Source organism: Grus americana, chromosome 7 (genome assembly GCF_028858705.1).
Source record: "Grus americana isolate bGruAme1 chromosome 7, bGruAme1.mat, whole genome shotgun sequence".
Taxonomy (NCBI): Eukaryota; Metazoa; Chordata; class Aves; order Gruiformes; family Gruidae; genus Grus; species Grus americana.
Window position 1 is genome coordinate 9294676 of NC_072858.1, and position 20705 is coordinate 9315380.

Below are 20705 nucleotides of genomic sequence, written 5' to 3' on the forward strand. Positions count from 1 at the left end.
GAAGGGTGTTACTAAAAGAGCACTCATGGGACTATACACTGGAAGAGGAAAATTTTACAGGACACGGCATGTCATTTGTCAGCCTGTCAAAGATTCAAAATGACACCATCCTGTCCAATTCTATTTTCTCCCTCCTAATCTCATGCCTGGTTTGTTTTTTTCCAACAGAAATGAACACTTGCACTGGACGTAATTGCATGAAGCTGGTCTGAATTATATGAGCGCTGAAGTTGAAGATGAAATAATCTTAGTTTGATTTCACATTTAAATTTAATTCACAGAGTGCCAAACATCTCTTCCACTTTTCCATGATAGAGACCGTTTATGACTTCATATTACATCAAGTATATAGATACATTTACACTTACCATAAGGTTTTTCTTCAGTTACTTTTCCTGTAGCATCTAATGTATCAGTAGCTTTGCCCAGCAGTCCAATGGCAGTGTACTTCTGGGAAGGAAAAAGAGAGATTAGTGAGTCAGGTCTTCAAAGTTGTTTCTTTTTTTTTTTAAGTAAAGACTGCAAGTACAAGTACTTCAAATCAGGACAGGAAGAATACTATCTGAATAGTCAATCCAGCAACCTAGAGTAAGCAAAAGCAAAGATGAAAAGACATGGAACTAAACAAAAATTAAATCCTGCATTACATGTGTCTATGATTTCAGTTTTAGAAACCCCAGGAAGAAGCAACATGGAATCTATTTTTTACTATAAATACATCAATACCACACAGAAAATAATAGGGTGGTAAAATCAAAGTCTCTGTGGGGTGTCATATGTCACTGTTGAAGCAAGGCACACAGAGTACCTTTCACACGCAATGTTTCTGTTCCTTCACAATTTAAAAAAAAAGACACAAAGACCTTTACTTCTGAAAACAAAACAACCACTTCCAAGGCAAAGTGTTTAAACAGTTCTGCCATGAAATGGAGCAATATGCAATAGTCTAAAGCTGGAGTTTTGAACACGTGGAATCTGGTAAGGACCTTGTGACCAGCACAAGGAGTGCAAGGCCCCCGAGTGACATCTCTACTCTCATGGGTTCTCCAAATATTTCTGTTTCAGGGTTTTTCCTTACACAGTTCTTCAGTGTATGCATCTGTAGTTTGCAAGAAGGAATTAGCCTGTTCCCAAGCCAGTAACTCTTGTCCTTACTGCATTTTACCTGCTGTCCTTCTTTTCCATGTTTCCACCCTAAGTACTGCCAGGCTGTGGGCATACAGCACAACCTGCTGAAGCTGACAGAAGGCTTCCCATGAACCAGCTGCCTCATGTCTTTTCACAAGGCTGCCAACACGTGAAGAATCACTCTGTAACTTGAGTTTGGGTCCAGTTTGGAGATACCTTCAGGTACTAAAATCTGCGGTTTGACCTCCTGCCTATCCCTTTCCATTCCATTTCCTTCAGCCCTATGTTAAGCCCAGGAGCCGTCAAAGAAAAACATTACACAGCCTGGGAGAGAAAAATCAAGACATCAAGGTGCTCCACACACCTAATTCCCAGTGAGGTTTCAATGAACTTGCTCCCAACTAAGCTAATACAAATTTGATCCAAGTTGTAAAAGGATGTATCTTCTAGAAGTTGGTTGACCAAATTTGGAACACATCCAAATAGGTATAAGCACTAACATCTTACTCTTTAATACACGGCATCCTTTTCCATGTACTTGTGAAGTACAAACAAGCTCAAGTAATAATAGTGTAGGCATATAAATCACACCTACCAAAGGGGACTACTAAGAGATGTCTTGATTTTGTTCTGTGTGACAACCTACCACTTGAATGTATTTATTCAAGCAACTGCCATGAAATGGAAGCAGCAGGAATAGTCAAACAAAAGGCAGTGGAGTACAGACTTTAATATACAAATAACTGTATTCCTTGCTTACCACATTAAGGCTACCTTTTTCCTAAATACTGCAGATGTCTGAATCCCCTGACAACTCTGCACAATTAGGCATTTTAAACCCAAATTCTTGAAGTTTACATACTTTTGGAATGCATGGAAAAGAAATGAAAGGAAGAATGGATAAAGGCTGCTCCACAACAAATATTTAAATAAACTTTAAAGTATATTATCTGCTTTTAGGACCATAAAATTGCCTGCTTTCTGAGACATTTAATCATCTAGTTCGTAACATTTAATAGCATAGCTAGAAGGAGACACTATTCAGCAACTATTCTAGAGGTTAATAAAAACACGTGAGCAGATCTTCATAATTCTAGCATGATGAATGATCTTAGCAATTCAGTTTAAATCTGAAAGTTTGAGACCTCACACACCGTCTTCAGATGTTTCTAAATTAAAGCACTAATACTACTTCAGTTTGAATTACTTTCTTCCTCTTAATTCTAGTTTTGGCTATCTTGCTTCAGGCTGTCTGTTACAATAACACGGAGAGATAGTATCACTTGTTTATATGTAAACACAAACTGTATGAACAATACAATCCAAATCCCAACACTTGACTTCCCCTTTAATTTCTGCCAAAAGGGCAAAAAGCCATCCAGTTTGTAAAAAGAGCGTCCTTAAAATTATTCACGAATCCTCGTTCCTTACAGGGGCCTTTAAAGAGTCACAAAAGACTCAAGTCAGCAATGCAATAGTCCACAAAGAAGGCTATAACAGGTCATGAAATTAAGAATTACAGTTGGTTTATGATCAGTCTCTGGAGTGCCCTTGGGTATCTACAATTATATATCATAATTCTTACTAGCCACTTAATAGGGTTTACTTCCCCTTTGTTAGTGTGCAGGACCTGGAGCTTGTAGAAGATAACATGCGAGTCCAGCTTTAATCTATTGTTCCTCTTATTTTGTGTCAAAATTCAGCATTAGCTCTCTTTAGACTCTAACTCACACTGCCCTCAGAAGCGTCCAATGGATTCCGAGTCATTTAATAAGTCTTTGGTGACCTTTTCTCACCCGCGTTGGCAATCATTTATTTCTTCCAGATTTATAAAATACATCTAGGGGCCTTCCTCCTGTACTCTTAAATTACAAATCACTGCAGGAACAGAGACAGCAACTGCTCACAACCACGCAGCCTTCAACCCACTCAACCTGAAACAAAAAAAGCAAGGTAGTAGGTGTTGCAGGCAGTGGAAAAGCCTAGCAAGTGCAGACTGTGACAGGAAACGTCCCTGTATCGGCAGCTCATCAGAGAACACGCTGCCAATCAATAGCCCCTCCGTCCTTGCCCCCTACTCATCTCAAGAGACCAGGACCCAAACCATTTAAAGATTAAAAGCAGTGCCTCAGCTTCCCAATGGGATTCCACAACATGCAAGTGTAGCACATTAAAAGCTAAGATCAAACATTCCCAGTCACAACTTGCAAGCACTGCAGTATTGTGCATTAACTCCAGCTTCTAATGGTGGTCTGCACGGTCCCAAAGCAGAGCCTCACAACTATACAACAGTACAGCAACCCTGAGGGCATACAGACCTTCCCAAAACTATCTTGCATTAGGGAACAGCTACATCTCTCAGCCATCTAGAAAACCATTTTCTTGATGTTATGGCAACTGAAACAAAAGGCAGCAACGTGATCAGAAGCCCTCAAGTATAAGCAACTCTTTCATTCACACTAGTGAGGAGACAGCCTTAAGAAGATGCTTTACAGTGACAAACCACTGGCCTCGGTCAATGATGACGTAATGCAAAAAATCTGTCACATGGACTGGGGGACATGGTGGATGTTACCTCAACAAGACCAGAAAGTCAGGGAAGTGCCCTAGCAGCCATACATTTACTACCATACTCATGACTAGAAAGAAACATGCCATAAAAGCCAAAACTGGAAAAAGAACAGGAAGACAGCGACCCCTAAGAAACAAATTACAAACCCTCTAATAAATCTGACAGATCTTGGGAAGAAGAATTTTGTTTGAGAGTCACAACCACAGGGCACAGTGAAAAGTCTCACAAACAATAAACCATATGATGTTTACCATAATGTTTTATTAAGAGAATAGCTATCATTTGCCTTTTTCATTTCATACTCAGTATCAGAAAAATCCTTATAGTAACACAGAAGGGGAACGTATATCCATAAAAGAGAGAGAAAAAGCCAAGACTTTATCAGTATACTTACTTAACTGTGAAAGCAGGAAGAGGAGAAGGAAGAAGAATCCCCTCCCATTAGAGGGGTTGTACGACCCCATAGCTATTAGCTGCACAACCCACTCAGGGGGGCTCCTGGAGGCTGAAGCCCCTGGGCTGACTGCCAGGCATGTCTGCCCCACTTATCAGTGCAAATGCCAGACAGACCATGGAACAGAGCTTCTCAGTTTTAACTGTTAATATATCAAAGTTTTATTTGGAAAGAAGCCAGGGACTTCAAATCTTGAATTATAACACGTTTTAAAAGCTTTTTCAAACATCAAGAAGCAACACTTTGGAAGAGCTAGACAGAAACACAAGTAATTATGAAATAAGGTCACTAGTAGCTGTCAGGAAGATTTTAAGATGGCTCCCACTGCAAGAATTTCCCAGGCAAGCGAGCTCTCTGGAAGAGGCAGTTCACAAGAGTTCATCCAAGGATGACCCATTTTCTAATCACAGCAGCAACTGAACACAGAAGTGTAAAAGGAAAATAAATAAATAAAGGCTACAGTCCCTTGAGCAAGAGACTGAAAGCTGGGAAAGAGAAACCATATTCGACAGAAACAGAAAGTCAATTTATGTAAACTGATGCCTGCGTGTGGCTGACAAGTTTGAGGGAACATAAAACAAAACAAACAAACAAACAAAAAACCCAAAAACAAGCACTCTAGAGAGCCTGAAGGAAATCAGAGTGAGCACACAGCAGGCAAGCACTGCTCGGAATTAGTGCTCCTGTGCCTGACCCATTCAGCCTGCACGCTCGGTGCGAGCACTTAGATTTTTGTGATTTAGGCCACTGAGATAGTGAAGAGGCCTTTAACTCTCAGTTTTACAGTGACATTCTGTTTGTGTGTAATGATTTCTAAAGCACAACTAAGATGCTCTGGATATAATATTTACATGGCTTGTATTTGCTGTTTGTATAACATCGGCAGCTAGCTACCAGTGGTTTCCAGTATGCTAATCATTCACCAAACTAGAGGAGTACACGAGGTAGACAAATAAGCTGGAAAAAAACCTGAGGGTTGCCATAGTTTCAATTATTTTCCAAAACAAAGCACTCTCACTAAGCAGATTCCAATATATTAAAAACACAGAGCCCTAATCTCTTACAAGCAGGTTGCACAGAGGCAAAATAAAGACCTGTAGGATGAGGGAGGAGTTCCATATTTTACAACAGAGCAAATACAAAATTATCAAACACCAAACATGTCCTCTTAATATACACAAACATTACAACTTCTCTTCTCTACCACTCATTTTTTTCTCCTAAAAGAAAAAGCTGACTTTGTACTAAGCCTGCACTAAATTTTATTTACTGCTAGATGCTGTAATTGTACTGTCATTGCTGAAGAACTATCTGATCTTTACTCTTGGACTAACAGGATTTTCTGACCTCTTATGTCAGCTTATTAAAAAAATTCAAACATATGGGGTGACTAGATTTTCAATGTGAAGGACTAGAACCACCTGTAATAGGGGAACCCACAGAAGATACTTTACCTGGTGTTCAGAGAAGCTTTATGATGGTAGTTAAAAATGGTAGCAAGTTTAAATTCTGGTGTTGGAGGGCAGAGAAGAGGGTGGGAGGGGGAACAATCCCAACATGAACAGAAACACTGGGTCACCCGAGATAGCACCATGGCCACACGTCACAAACACAATACAGCTCACAACATCCAAGGGGGGATGCAGGCTTATGTGCAAAAGTGCCTGCTTGTAACCCACAGCCTCTTCATGCAAACCTTTCTGACACTTGCTTTCTGTGGAAACCTATCACGCTTGCCAAAATGTCTTAGGTTGACTCTTAAATTTTATCTTCAGCTTCAATACCTGTTCTTTACCTGCTTCCTCATTCTGTCTTCTAGCAACTACACCACAGATTATACACAACAAACCAAGATGACCTTCGGCTTCTATCTGAGAAACCGAGTTTTAAGGAAATTCATAATTCTCTGCCCAGAAATAGAAGACAGTCCTTCCAGAGGGGTAAGACTTTATAGGTACATACAAATTCACAGATAAAATTGAATGCATGAAAGCCTTTAGGTGAATTCAAAAACACTGCTAAAGCTAAGATGCAGTAAATTCTACAAGGTAGTGCTAAGAGCTCCTCTAAATTACTAGAAAGGAACACTACAGAAAACAATGCAGAATGGCTAGTTTAAATCTGTTAACATTTTTTTTCCTATGATTTTTATTAAGAAGGAGAAAAAAAGCCTTGCTGTGTTGCAGTCTTGATTTTTTTTTTTTAACAAATGCAAGCAAAAGCTGTACATGTAGCACAGACATATGCACAATTACAGAAAGGTCAAGAGGAAAGAAGGCGACACTGACATCGTGAATGGAAGAACAAAAAAAATCACACTAGACCATGCTCTTAAAATAGTCTGTATTTTTGGAGGAAAGAGCTTCTGCAGCACAATAGGTGCAGTCTCCTCAAGATTTTCAACACTTTAAAAAAAGTGTGAATATTAATAGAGCATGAAGCTGAGCTATTAATAGATTAGGCCTCTGGGGTGAGCATAAAAGAGACTTGAGCAATACACAGCATGTTAAGCCAGCTTACTAATGGTACCACTGCAGGAAAGTGTGTATCTATACTATTTAACAGCTTCTTCTACAACTTTGTTTTGAGGATACTGGCCAGGGCAAGGAAGAGTAGATATTCAAACCAGCCTCTTCTTATGATTTGTTACTAAAAAAGCAGGTTTAAAAAAAAAAAGTATCATATGTTTTGCAGTAACAGGTAATTAAAGATGTCGTCAGTGTGTAACATGTAAGGGGCACATTTAAGACCATTTTAGCTGTTCCTGATTCCTGTATGCTCTACTGTGCAGGCTTAACATTCTCTCAGTGCATCTTGTTTTGTACAGACACCACTTCAAGTTTTGATAACACCTACATTACATTCTCAAAACACATCAAACCCAACATCATTCATGCATTTTCCCAGCCTTCCTTTTATATAAGCATTTTCCTTGTGACAAAATAAGGAAGACAACCATACTTTCATAAACTGACATTGATCTCTAGTTAATATCTTGAGACATTCAGGGAACAAGAAATTTGTTGTCAGAACGTAAAATAACACACACAGGACAGAAACCAATGCTAAGTTTGCATAAACAACGATGGGTCTCTGAACCAACCTCCTCTGCTCTGGAAAGACGTTGTGGAATTACAATAGAAAGTTCTGATTCTGTAAAAACTTTCTCAGGTGTCAGTAGTGGTTAAAAAAAGCAAACTATTACAGCGGCACTTGGATATAGCTGTTACAGACTACAGACATAAGTAGGACAAGTTTTATTAATAGACATGACATCTTTGCACTGTATTGTGCAAATACTTCCTTGAAGTATTCCCTGAATGTTTGCACGATACCGTAAGAAATACCATGTAACAGAAATGTCAAGACTTCTCCATCCTATACCTATATTTCAGGAATGTAATATACTTCATCTAATGTACAAAACGGTAACTGAATGGGTGAAATTAAGCAACCACTGCATGTCAGGAAGAATTCACCTAGCCAGCCTACAAGGGTTGAAACATATCCATCTGCCCGTGGGTTAACATCTCTCATAAAACAATCACTCCGTCTCCGATCTGCCAGTCCTGTTCCTCAAGGGAAACCTATAAAACACCTTTCAAAACAAGCCTGGGAACTAAAATTCATAACTCCACTGGGCTCAGGGAAAAAACCATGGGCTCAAAAGAGATATTGGATTTATGGCGCACTGTAACGTTACTTCACACTAACCCCTTCACATGCCACAATGTATAATCTACCAGGCTCTCTCTTTCCCCTAGGTGATAACCTTATCATCTCCTTCTTTCCTCTCCCACCTCCCTTGTAAGGAAACAATAATTTCTTTGGGCTTGAACAGAGGCAAAGTAATGACATTTTGCGTAGCTACAATCCATTTTGCTTAAATGAGCAGGCCACATACTGCACTCTTTTTTTGTTACCTCTCCCATCTCAACACAAATAGAAACTCAGTCAGACCCCTGGTTATTGTGGATGGGATACCATAAACAAAGAGGTGTGAGAATGTAAAAGGGCATGAACCACAGAGTGAAAAATGAGAAGGTGTTGAAGATGAAAAATTTCCTAGGGAAAGAGCTAAAGTGCAAATAAACCACTTTACTTGGATTGCTCCAAGACAAATACAGACAGTTGGATATGATAATACTGCAGTTTGGAAGAAAAAGTCCAACTAAACCCACAGATGAACACAAGCAAGATGGGATCTGCAGAATCATCAAGCAAGCAGTAACAGCTCCCCTCACCTTGTGACTGGAAGCTTGGCTAATCAGTTTTGAACAAAACCTTGCTACCCCAGGTAGGGGATAAACTGTTTTCTTACTCATTTTTATTAAAGCAGGTAATGAAATGTAGCCCATCTGTGTGGAACAGCCTTGGGGTCTTACCTGTAAGTGCTTGCCCACCCAGAATTGTTGGTGTATCACGCTCATAAGCACTACTTTTTCTTTCAGAAATTGTCTAGAAGATACCTACTTCACTAAACTCTAAGCAAATCTCAAATAGACTTAGTTTTAAAATCCATGGCTTCTATTTTAAACCTGAGAAAGGGCTTGCAGATCCAAATGCCTGGTTTTCTGTACTATACCAGTTAGTCTAATAAAAAGTATTACCACTACCCACAGATCCTGCCCTTCCAAGAGAACGTTAAATCAATATCAGACTATAAAAAAGAAAACAGAACACAACACTATGCACTGTATGAATAAGTAACTTTGGTTTTACCAACTCCAAAAAAAGCAAGATGAAGCAAAGAGCTCAGATAGTGATACTGTAAAGAATTTTTTAAGATTAAAAGTAAGAGCACACACCACCAAAAAGATCCTTCAAAAGAAAGGTCAACTCTATTTTCTTGTACTCGTAACTCAAATATATGAACTGGAGCACAAATCGCTTTTGAAATACATTAAAAAACAAAACCCAAAAACACACAGTGAGGCTCTTTAAAAAGAAAATCAGGATTTCCAAAGAAATACCACTTACACCATCATGGTGTGCATGTTAATGTGCGAACACACAACTGTTGGCAGAAGAACAGAGGTCTCAGAGATGCCGAGTTCTTATAAGCCTCCTGAAAACAGACAGAGAAAATAAATCTATTACAGTTTCCTCTAAGAAAAAGGCTCCAGAGGGAGACCCACTGTGTTACTGGATACCAGAGAGTCCACATGGGGCTTTGGTGTCTAACGAGCTGTAAACAAACAAAGTCCCAAGAAAAGGCTTCATTAGTTCTGCTCCTTATAGAACTACTAGATGTGCTTTTTAATGCATTATTAATTCATTGAACTCATTGCCAAAAGATGGAAGCTAAGGACTTAATTCAAAAAAAATTAATTCAGGGAGAAAGCTACCAACGTTTATGTTTGAGAAGTTAAGGGATACAAATTAAAGCCTAATTTTTAGGACAGTAAGAAAATCACAGGAGGTAAAGAAACAACCTTCTTAGTGACACTTTATTCTGCAGCATCTGGTGCCAACTCTCTAGAGAAACAATTTTGCAATATACAAACTCTGATCCCAGAATCACGCTGCAAGAAATAACTTAAATGTCTCTCAGAAATTCTCGTACATGATTTGAACCAATTCCTGCTCAGGCAAGCCCTCTCTCATAGGATACAAGTGTGAATGACAAGTTTTGAGACCTGGTCATTGAACTAGTGCTCATTTTTCATCCAGCATTCATTAAGAACTCTAAGTTTTCCAATTATAATAAATCAAAGTTGTCACACACCAGGTCACTGATATATCTTCATTCCACCCATAATCTCTTTTTCTCTTTCTAGTCCTTGTGATCACTTGGAGTTTAGGTTTACTCTATCCAGTGAATATTTTTTTTTTTGGGGGGGGGGGGATAGTCTTCCATTCTGGCAAAGCCACAACTTTTGAGATTAAATTTTCTGTTTTAATTAGTCCCTGCCCAAGCTTGTGCAGCAAGCACAAAATACTCAGGTAATTCCCCTCGTGTCAGTGAGCGCTTGGGTTTCAGATTATATGTGGACCATGACAAAAAAATGCATCCTCAGGTAAAAACAATACGCCCACGCTTTCTGTTCATTGAGAGGCAGTGATTTCAAGCACAGTTTGATGGATAGCCAAGTTCTGGCTTCATTCACACTAGTATGACTAAAAATCTCTTAAGGTAAACCCAGATATTATCTCACTGAAAAATACACAAATTAAGCACAGAACTGAAGTACAAAAATTTCAATTATCCTTTTTTATCCCATGTAAAAATAAAGGCTGCATGTGTTGAAAGCCATCTCCTCACAATGGAAAGTATTTGAACAACGTAGAATTTCATTGCTTGTTGCTCTTCCCTTATTTCTTCTCTGAGGAATCCCTGATCATTTCCCTCATTGCTTCTATATACCAGCACATTCTAGTAGAGGAGAGGTTTTAAAACAGGATTACTGCTTTGGAAACTGTGCTGCTAGCTAGCGTTTTCTAACCCATTTCCCCCCCCCCCCCCAAATCACTTCTATATTGTGTTTGAGACAGACTAGTCACCCATAAGACTGAGTCCTTCAGAAACAATTTCCCATGATAAAAATTGGTCTACCACTGTCATATTCATTTTACTGGTAAAGCAGGAAATATTTCTTCATTCTACTATCTTTATTTTGCAAACTTGATAAAATAATTTCTGTCAAAATAACACAGTGCTAGAAGTCCAAGCAAGACCAAGTGCAAGTCCCAGAACACAAGAAGGAAAAGTGATTCTCCTATAGAACAGGTATGACATGCTCGGTATTTAAATTCCAGATCCAAGAGGATTCAGCTTCTCCCTCTTACTTGGAACATTTGAAACAAAATAAAGCAAACAAACAAAACCTAAGCCAGCTTGCACATATTTTTATTTCTGGATAAATATTAAGAATTCAATGAGAAATCTGGAACACTAAGTAGGTATTGCCCTTGGCTGCACATTTCTATTTATTTTGAGTTAATTCATAAGGAGGTCAAACCAATGGTGAACTAGATATACGCTGAAAGAGTAACACTCCTTGTAAAATGTGTATGACTTGCAAATCAAGTGATAATGTTCAGAGCTGCCACACAGAGTCAGGAAAGTTTCACACAACGTTTGGGAAAAAATCAGAAATAGTCCAAACTCTGGCAGAGCCACCATATGGAGTTTACTGCAGTAACATAAGTTTTGGCCACTCAGCATAGCTCTGTTGCCAACAATGATAGACTGAACTATTTCTTTACAAGATATATTCCTATAACCAAACAGTAACTCCTAACCAGAGAGGCTCAGATAGTTCATCTGAATCTTTATAGTAACAAAAGGAACAAAAGAAAAACATCATACTTCAACAAACACTTTAGCATCCACAATGGTTAAAAAAAAGAAAAAAAAAAGATTAATTTAGAGAATAAACTCCTAGCACATGGCATAGTATGCAGAAAGATACTCAAACCTATTTAGACAGTCATGGAATTATCTGTATCAGATTTCTCACTACATTATGAGCCATTGTTGTCAGTGTGGTAAAAAAACCACATAGGCAGATATCTGTGAGACATCCTTCAACTTCCTTAAGCCTCTCAAATTATTGCGTGCCTAGTTTAAGTATAAATACAAAATAGGAAAGCAGAGGCAAGACAAGCTCCAAATGAAGGCTCATGACTGCCACGCCACCTGGCATGGCTATTAGCCACCTCACACTCTCCGCATTGCCCACAGCCTACAGCAACCTAAGGCCAGGTGAGGGAGAGACGATGGATCTAGCTGGGGTAGAGCTTACCAGACCGCCCCACTGCCCATTTCTCCTCTGTGTTCCCCTCCTTTGTCCCTCAGCAGCAGCTATAAGCCTTCTTGAGCTATCTGGGCACAACATTTGGCAAGGTAACGCTCCTACTAGCTACAGGACTTCACAGTGAAGTTGCGAAGGAGCTTGCACACATTCCCTTCTGCTAAAAAGGTTGAAACTACTTCATCCATCACAGCTGTTTTCACTGTGAACATCAGGTTAAGAGATACTTCAATTGCTTCACATGTTTTTAAAATCGACAATTTTCACGCATTTAGCTATGATGACTTAATTTAGCTGAAGTATCTCAATGCTTTTTTTTAAACTTAAAAGTTCTTCGAAAGGAGATGTCAGGTGGTAACTGCTTACAATTCCACTGTAAATCCAGCTCCAGCTGCTTACCGCATGTTTCAAAATGCAGATGCCTCTGAAATCAGGTCCTATAAACCAAATGCAAACCCATTACAGTCCGTGCAGATACTGACTACAGTAAGTTTTGGATGAGACTCGACAGCTATGTCTTTTCATCCTGATTGTATTCTCTTCTGCCAAATTATTTTCCTTTGAGTTGAACTGAAGATTGTCAATCTAATTCTACCTCAAGTTATCAGTTCAGTACCTGTGAAGAGCTGAAGTGTTCAAACCAGAAAAGAACGGGAAAAACTGCAGAATAAAATGCATTAGAAAGACTATCAATTTACTGAGCCACTATTGACTTTCCCTGAGTATAAGATGAAATCTGGATCTGGAAGACTTAATTGATTTCTGCATCTGTCATTCTTACCTAAACGTCTAATTTAAAAATAATGGCTAAAGCCACAGGATTGTACTTGCAAAGAAGGAATCAACACTGGTAGATTATTCTTGGGAGTACTTGGACTTGTTTGTGTACTTAACACCTACAATCTGGAGTGCACGCACCAAAGACATAATGCAACTAATCAAAAGCAGCAATGAACAAGATTGCTATCTGTCAAGACTCCAGTCTGGATTATTGCATGCAGCCACAGGGCTTTTGTTACCTTTGGCTTCTTACATGTGCCTATCCATGTGTTTGTAGAGCACTCGTCTACAGGAGATGCAATCTGGAATGATAGCTACTATCACAAATGCAAAACACTCTTCATTCCAAAAGGTGCCTCTTAAGGCCCCATGGTATTTAAGAAGAGAAAAAAGAAACAAAGACCATCTGTTAACTGCAAGCTAAATAACAATTATGTTATCTACGCATAAGGAAAACCACCACAAACTGAACCTTCATACACAATTACATCCCAAAAACATCATTTACAGTGCCATCTTTATTACATTTTCTTTTTTTAAACACTAAGCATTATAGATATCTTCCTGTGAAACAGGATTTTGGTCTTTATTAACATTTTGTAGAAAAAACAAGACAAAGGCTTTAAAATAACCACTCTGGACATAAAAGTCTTAATATAGTCTTAATATCAAATTTCTGACTAAATGCAAAAAGGAACTGAAGTACACCTTTAAACTAAATATGCAGGATGGTTGAGATATTTGTATGTTGATGCAGCTCTTCAGTAGAAGAAAAAAAGAAAACAAACAAATAAAAACCCCCACTAATACAAGTCATTTAGCACACCTTACCTTGGAACCTGCCAACATAGTTTTCAGCATTTTTGTTCCTTTTCCAATACCAACCACTGCAAAGACAGAAGGAGAAATGCCACTTCAAAAACAGCTCTGCAGTTCCCTTACTCAGCACCGTTCATTGCTAAATATTATGCTGGTCAGAAATACAGCCTTTCATGCTCTGTTAGAATATACAGTCAATGATTATGAGAAAGTATCTCTGAAGTTCAAACAACACAAGACTAGTGAAAGGAAAAAAATTTAAAGCAGAAGATAAATAAGCTTAATCTATTGTTAAAATGCTTTAATTCAATGCCTAGATTTATTTATCTTTTAATCACCAAAGAAATTGATAGTGCAATTAACACCGTCTCTGCTTTGATGAAAGCTATGGCTCACTAATAATGAATCTAGCCTTCACTGTAACTAAATAGCCCTTTTAAAGGCTGATAGTGACCAAGAGTAAGACAGCCAAGATAGGATAATAAAATTGTTTATCAGGCTTACAGCAAGAAAGTAAAATAATCAAAAGGTCCAACTGCCTCTGTCAAAAATCTTTTATAATCAAACCCTCCTATTATTGTGTATGTACAGACTACTGCCTTTTCAATCTTAAACCACTATTCTGCAAAACAACAATCAGTCAGCTTTTCATAAAAGAACCAGACAGAAAAAGACCTGTATTTGATATTTTATTTTAAAGCTGTTTACAACAAGGTGCTTTCCTTGAATATGCTTTTCTATTGATTTTCTCTACATACAGCAGTCCAAAGAGACAATGACAACAGAAGGAAGATGCGCAACAATGAAAATTGTAGAAGGAAATCAGTTTCATGTACCACTCATGGAATACATAACAGCTTATGTATTTGATTTTAATAAAAATCCAGGAGTTAAGGGAGCTTGCAGGAAATCAGCTTTGTGTTAACCAGGAACCAGTACCAAAAGCATCAAACCAGACAATGAACTTTTTCTTTTTTTTTTTTTTTTTTTTTTAAAAACAAGCACGTGTGCTCTACTGCTCCTCAGTCTTTACATTCTGAGACTCATTAGACTACTTTTTATTCTCAATTACTTCTCCTCTTGTTCCTGAGGGTTTTTAGTCACACATGCCCTTGTGCTTGCTCTTCTGTGTACCTTCAGTTCAGTCTGTTCCTGACATATTCACCAGACAGGAAAGAGCTGCAACATGGCTGAGAAAAGGAGATAAGCACACAGATCAAACTTTATAACCAAGCACTTCTCTTGCAATGTGGTGACATCACTGACACCACCATAACTGCTGAGCTGAAATTTGCTGAAAAGTGTCAAGACATTCAACAGAATAATTTTAAAGAGACATTGAATGCGTTTGTGAACAAGACAGTAACAATTTTCCCAATTAATCATCAGTTTGTGTAGCTCGTGTATTGTTGAAAGGCGACATAAACGAAACTTGCCAGACTACAGAGTGTAACAAGTTTAAATGAATTTTTTACTTTGAATTTGCCAGCCTCTAAACCACTTCTTGAATGGCATTTACTACTTGGCTTAAATAATATCTACTTCCATTTCAAAAGAATTACCATCACTCACTTTCCTCTGCCTTTTTTAAAAATGGCTTAGATTCTCTGAGGACAGAGGACCTCCAATCTTCCTTATATAAGTAGAGTGCACATTATGAAGATGTGCTCATTCTCAAAAGATGTAATCACAGCTCTCCTCAGAAACTTTACTGTTAGGTTTTAATTTTGATACTTTTTCATCTTTCCTTCTACTATAGAAGCATAGTTCGTAACTGCGTACAGAAACAAGCCAAATATTTACAATTCCCACTGTACAGCAAGAAACACTAAACTGGAACCACAGCTCTAGACAGATACTAAAAGAAGATACTCACTAAGACCTGACCTACAATTCTTTACTTCTTGTATCTAAAACGTGAGACCTAACAGTGAGAAGAAGTTGACTTCCAGCTCCCACCACCTTCCAAACACGATGGAAGCCACAGATGGGAACAGACAAAAGATGTTGCCTCTCAGACAGCGGTCACTCCAGGCTCCTGCCAGGGCAGGGCCATCACATGCCACTTGGTCTGTAAGGTGCCTTCCACTCGCATGCCATAGATCACCGATCTCTGTCTCCAAGGTCCTTCCTCATCTACAGTTGGTGTCAGTAGGAAAAGAAATACAAAAGTATATTTTCTGATGAAAAGCACTACCCAGCTATTTGCAGTACACTTGGCACACAAAGCAAGACTCTGGATCAGCTAGTTCCCACGAACAGTTACAGACATGCAGTACCTAAAATTTAGGAAAGAGCAGTATAGATCAAGAAAGGTTATTATGCTACTGTCCACGAGGAAAGAAAGTTTTCTGTCCCACGACTCTATCCCAAAAAGCAGCACACATTTTCTGAATCACTTGTTTCTGTTGTGTCCTCCCCTCTCTCCTCATTATCCTACCTGAACCCACAAGAAATCTGAGCACATAACCTTTCCCATTCCTCTCCAATTTTGTTCTTTCCAATCTAGCTACCTTTGATTTTTCTCTATGTGTTTTGCATGGCAGTGGAATGAAAGATCCTGTGCCTTTTTTAATTGATCCATAGCATATTAAGGTGATGCACTTCTCTGTCTTTACCAAGCACATCAAGCCCAAGTACTTTTTGTCACACTACAGGAGCAGGCTTTGGAGACTGTTGGGTATCGGAGAACAGTAGGAGAAGCAATCAAGAAGCACGAGTGATTTTTCTTTTCCTACGGATCAATGCTGTTGACTTCCCACAATAAGCAGCAGCATGCTCAAAGGGAACATCTATGTAAAAGGAAAATGTCCGCTTCAGTAACACACAAGGTATTCTCCAGTGAGCAGCCACACAGTACAGGAAATTGGAACAAAACGAGTTTACATTTTGCAGTGTTCACAGGTGACAGAGAGAGACAATTACCAGCCTATCGGCCTCTACGAGCAACAGTCTCAGCAACCAACATCCCCTTGAAGCAAAGCTCTTCCTGAGAAGTCTCTACATCAAAACTCAGTGGATTTACTTCTAGTGTATACTCATAGCTGTACCTGCTGATTTTCAGTACCAAAAAAGTATTGCTGTTATTTCTTCTAGCCAAGGAGAGCTACAAGGCTACGCTTTAAGCAAGCTGTAGGGTGCATGTTACTCATCAACAAAACAATTGGTTGTAATGTATATGGAAATAATCCAGCCCAATGGTCACACCCACAGCTGAGTTTTTCAACACCAGCAATTGACACATCCTGTTCCTTAATAAAACAAAGGAATTCAATAAATGGATTGCTATCAAAATTAAAAGACAAAATATCTTTGATGACTCTTCTGTATTGAGCAAGACAGGGCAGGAAGTGAAAAATGTTTCTGTGCTGAGCCTCAAAAAAAGCAGCAGCTGAATTGCTCTTAGACATCTTTCATTTGGCGAGTATTCCAACCCAGAAGGCTCCCTCAAAATCCCAGAAAAGCATTAGTTTAAGAACAAATACTTTAGAAAATTATGACGACTACAAATCCCCAGATTAAGTAAAAAAAGCCATCAATTTAGTAATATGAGGTAATTTAGAATTCATTACACAATAGTCTGTATTTTCATGTAATAACCCACAAGTTATTTCAGGAGTTTGGTGCGGGGGGGGTGGAAATATAGCCTTCTGTTAAGAAACACATTATATTCATGTAAAAGTACAAGCAGAGGAAATTTAACCCAGACCACTCTTCCACAGTAATGTGTCCTTCCCCCAAAACCACAAAGCCTGCCATGTGTATCCCAAATTGTTCCTCCACCTCTGATTTCATGTAGGCATGAAAATGTTTCCTGAAATCAACTTTTGATGACTGCATTTATATTTTTCATTACCTACCCAGAACGCCTGCTGCTGCACTATCCAAAGTTCCACCATGTCCAATTTTCAAAACCTGGTTTCTTTTGTTCCCATTTGTTTGCACACCAGCTTCTGCAAATAGAAATTGAAAGGAAGCATTATAGGACAGCCTTAGAACATAGGAAAAAATCCCACATATTTCCGGATTGCTAAAGGAGACAAAAATCAGTTATTTAAACTATGAATTAGTAGTGCAGAAATTGCTGTACTGAAGAAGACCAATGATTCATCTAGATCTATTCCCAACCTCAAACAATTTTAAGCTATTTTCACCTAGATTCTAATCAAATCTTATGTACCATTATAAAAAGATGTTCAGAAAAAACTACTGGAAAACCTGGCAGACAGTTCACTTGCGAAGTTTCATTAACAAACCATGCAAGAACTAGCAGCAGAGTCCCCAAAATCATCTATTATAAACAAATTTTATGCTACACAATCTGAGTAATTCTTCTTGTATTTACTTCCATGTAATGGGCCATGTTTATTTGCAGCCCTATGGAAACTCTGCAATGAACTGAACTTGCTCCCTGCTGTCAGAGCATCTCAACCCACCGTACCTTCTATGCAGCTGGAGTCCACTCCAGGAATTCTGCAGATTCCAATGCCCCTTATTTATTAGCATTAAAAATGACAAACGCTTTAAGCTCCCTTACCTATTCCTATTATCTCTTCACTATGCCTTTCACATCAGGGAATCAGATATGATCGAGCTAAATCTCTTCCATACAAAGCTGAATTGAAGTCAGTGCCTACACTACAGTTCACTACAGAGTAAATCAGCCTAAATAAGCATCCACCTGTCCAAAAGCCCATATTCTCACTTAATCAGCAAGTGCCCAAAAGCCCATATTATATAACCAAGTCCCCATATCCATTATGAAGATAATCTAGACCATAGTCCCTCACACCTCTACAATTCTCACATTTTTTTCTGTATTCTTTGACACCCAGGCTTCCCTGTATTCAGAAAAAAAACCCAGTTTCTGCAGACTGTGCCCAAGACTTTCAAACTCCTTGAAACATTTTGTGGTTTTCATTCATTTGGTGATTTTTTTTTTTTTTAATGGCAATAGGCAGTGGGAGTGAAGCAGAACATCCTGCCAGTGCTGCGCTGCAGCGATGCTGCTAAGACCCATTCCGGGAGGTGGGTGCACGCTGTTCCTGGGACCACGCTCGACAGCTCTCCAAGCAAGCTGGGAACCCCGGCATTGTACACTGCAGGACTGGAGCTTTTTGCTGGGGCAAATCTCACCCCCATTCAAAATGAAGGCTCACATCATGCTGTACCTTAGGCAGCAACAGATGCCTGCCCCAAACAAGCAAGTAGTGAATACGGCCTTACAGCACACCAGGCAACGTGACCAACACTGAGTCTTGCAGGGACCCGGCAGCTCCACACAACGAGCCAGAACGTACCCAGGAACGGCTCCATTCCCCAATCTGGGCCATGCCATGGCTGTGAACTACCACCAAAAAAAATCAAACCTCAAGTTCTCCTTTAGTTTTCTGAACGCTGTGAAACAGGGTGCAGCAGCCTGACAGGGGCTGTGGCTCCGGCATCCTAAGGAACGCACACGCTACCGCATGTCACCCGTGCCACGGCCATGCCGGGTAGGGCTTCCCAGGCCGAAAGGCTCGAGGGCTAAACACGTGTTCGCTTCAGGCCGGGCTGCTCCTGCCCTAGGGCCGCGGGCAGGGCCCACACCTGCCTCCCTGGCACGATCTCCTCGCTTTTCCACCAAACCCCTGCCTCAGCCCTCCGGACCCAACCTGGGAACCCGCGACTCGCCCTGCCCGGCCGCCTACCTGCCAGCAGCCTCTCCTTCAGGAGGTTGAGCACGCCGGCCGAGGTGGGCCCCTTGGGCTTGTACACCGCGAACAGCCCGCTCAGAGAGAAGAGCTTATCGGCAGACTTGCCGAGCACCACGCCACCCGCCTCCCTGGCAGCCATGCTCCCGGCAGGCCCCGCCGACCAGGGCAGCCGGCTCGCCGCGACCGCCCGCCTTCCGCCCCGCCCGGGGGCCTCTGGGAAATGTAGTCCGCCCGAGCGCCGGCCGCGGCGGGGAGGCCGTGAGGGGAGGTCGCCGGGCACAAAGCCGGGCACCCGTCACACGGCCCGGCAGCCTGCGGCACGGCCGCGTCGGAGGGAGCGGCTGACCGGTGGGGTGTCTCCTGTGGGCCGCCCCGCTGGGGTCAGTAACTCCACCAGACACGGGGCTTACTGCAGGCACTGCTGGGGGGTTTGCTAACCGGCCTGCGTGTCCCAGCCATCACAACGTTAGTTGTCGTATCTTCGTTGCCCCACTTGAAAAAATTACATTCTGCTGACTGGTCGCATTAATCTTCTTGCCTTTGTGTGTGTCATGTAAGAGAATACTGGGAAGGCAGGCTTCACATCAGGGAATCAGATACGATCCAGCTAAATCCCTGTCTCGCCTCCGTACAGAAGTACAGTGTGTGGGTTTTCTGTTCAGGCCTGATTTGTACAGACTCATTTCTCTGACAACACTCCCAAGGCATTTAAGCAAGCTATGCTCGAGCAAGGCACCAAGAGCTTGGCCGTTTCATTTGTGTGTGTGTCATTTATTCATTTGTAAGAGCCTGAAGATGAAGCCATGAAGAGACACTGTTACAGGGAAATACATACACGCTATGCATGCTCTCAGTCCTTCCCAGAGCTTGAGAAGCAAATCTTCAGGCTGAAGTCAATGGCTGTCTCTGCATAGAGCAGGCTCAGGGTCCCTGTGAGGTTTTTCAGCCTGTACCACCGGAGCCAGCGGCTCACTCCATGCCTGCTCACACCTTCCGCAGCAGCTGTAGGGGGCCCAGAGCTTCCAGCTGCAGGCTGCCACCGCCACATCCACGAGACAGGGAATGGCTTCCTGCCACCAGCAATGCCAGCCAGCCTCCCCTGCGTGCCTCTTGTGCATATTATTAATTGGGCACCTTATTTGCTTAGATCTCGTCTACATAGCTGTAATCTGGTTGTGGAAATATTTGCTGTTACCATAAGCTGCGAGGGTGGATTCCTTGGTGAGTGGTACAGGCAGCCGTCTTTGCAGGATGTGGAAATGAAGTGTCAGAGTCCTTCTCCAGAAGGTAAAATGGCAAAGCCGCACTTGGGGGAAAGGTCAACAGGAAAATTGCTACTGATTTACGTGGAGTTAAAATTTAAACAGAGTTGTCGAAGGCATGCTGTAAACTGTGATGGATTTTTTTGTTGCAGACATGGACTATTCTCACCAATTCTCTGCTACGAAGAGCTTAAACACAGATTGCTCTGTAAGCGAGCTCAAGCAAAACTATTTAAA

The 20705-nt window shown here is 40.6% G+C and overlaps 1 protein-coding gene across 2 annotated transcripts in view; it reads right to left on the reverse strand.

The window, feature by feature from the left end:
* TRUB1 (TruB pseudouridine synthase family member 1) overlaps positions 1-19403 on the reverse strand; it is a 30730-nt gene extending 11327 nt beyond the window's left edge. The window contains exons 1-4 of one of the 2 annotated variants that reach the window (XM_054832447.1): positions 19201-19403; positions 17371-17463; positions 13523-13578; positions 369-450 (exon numbers count right to left, since the gene is read on the reverse strand). In XM_054832447.1, the coding sequence (XP_054688422.1) occupies positions 369-450; positions 13523-13578; positions 17371-17463; positions 19201-19345 (376 nt within the window). In that variant the 5' untranslated portion in view covers positions 19346-19403. The remainder of the gene's footprint in view (positions 1-368; positions 451-13522; positions 13579-17370; positions 17464-19200) is intronic. The other variant, XM_054832448.1, reaches the window with a different exon arrangement.
* Positions 19404-20705: the final 1302 nt, after the last annotated feature.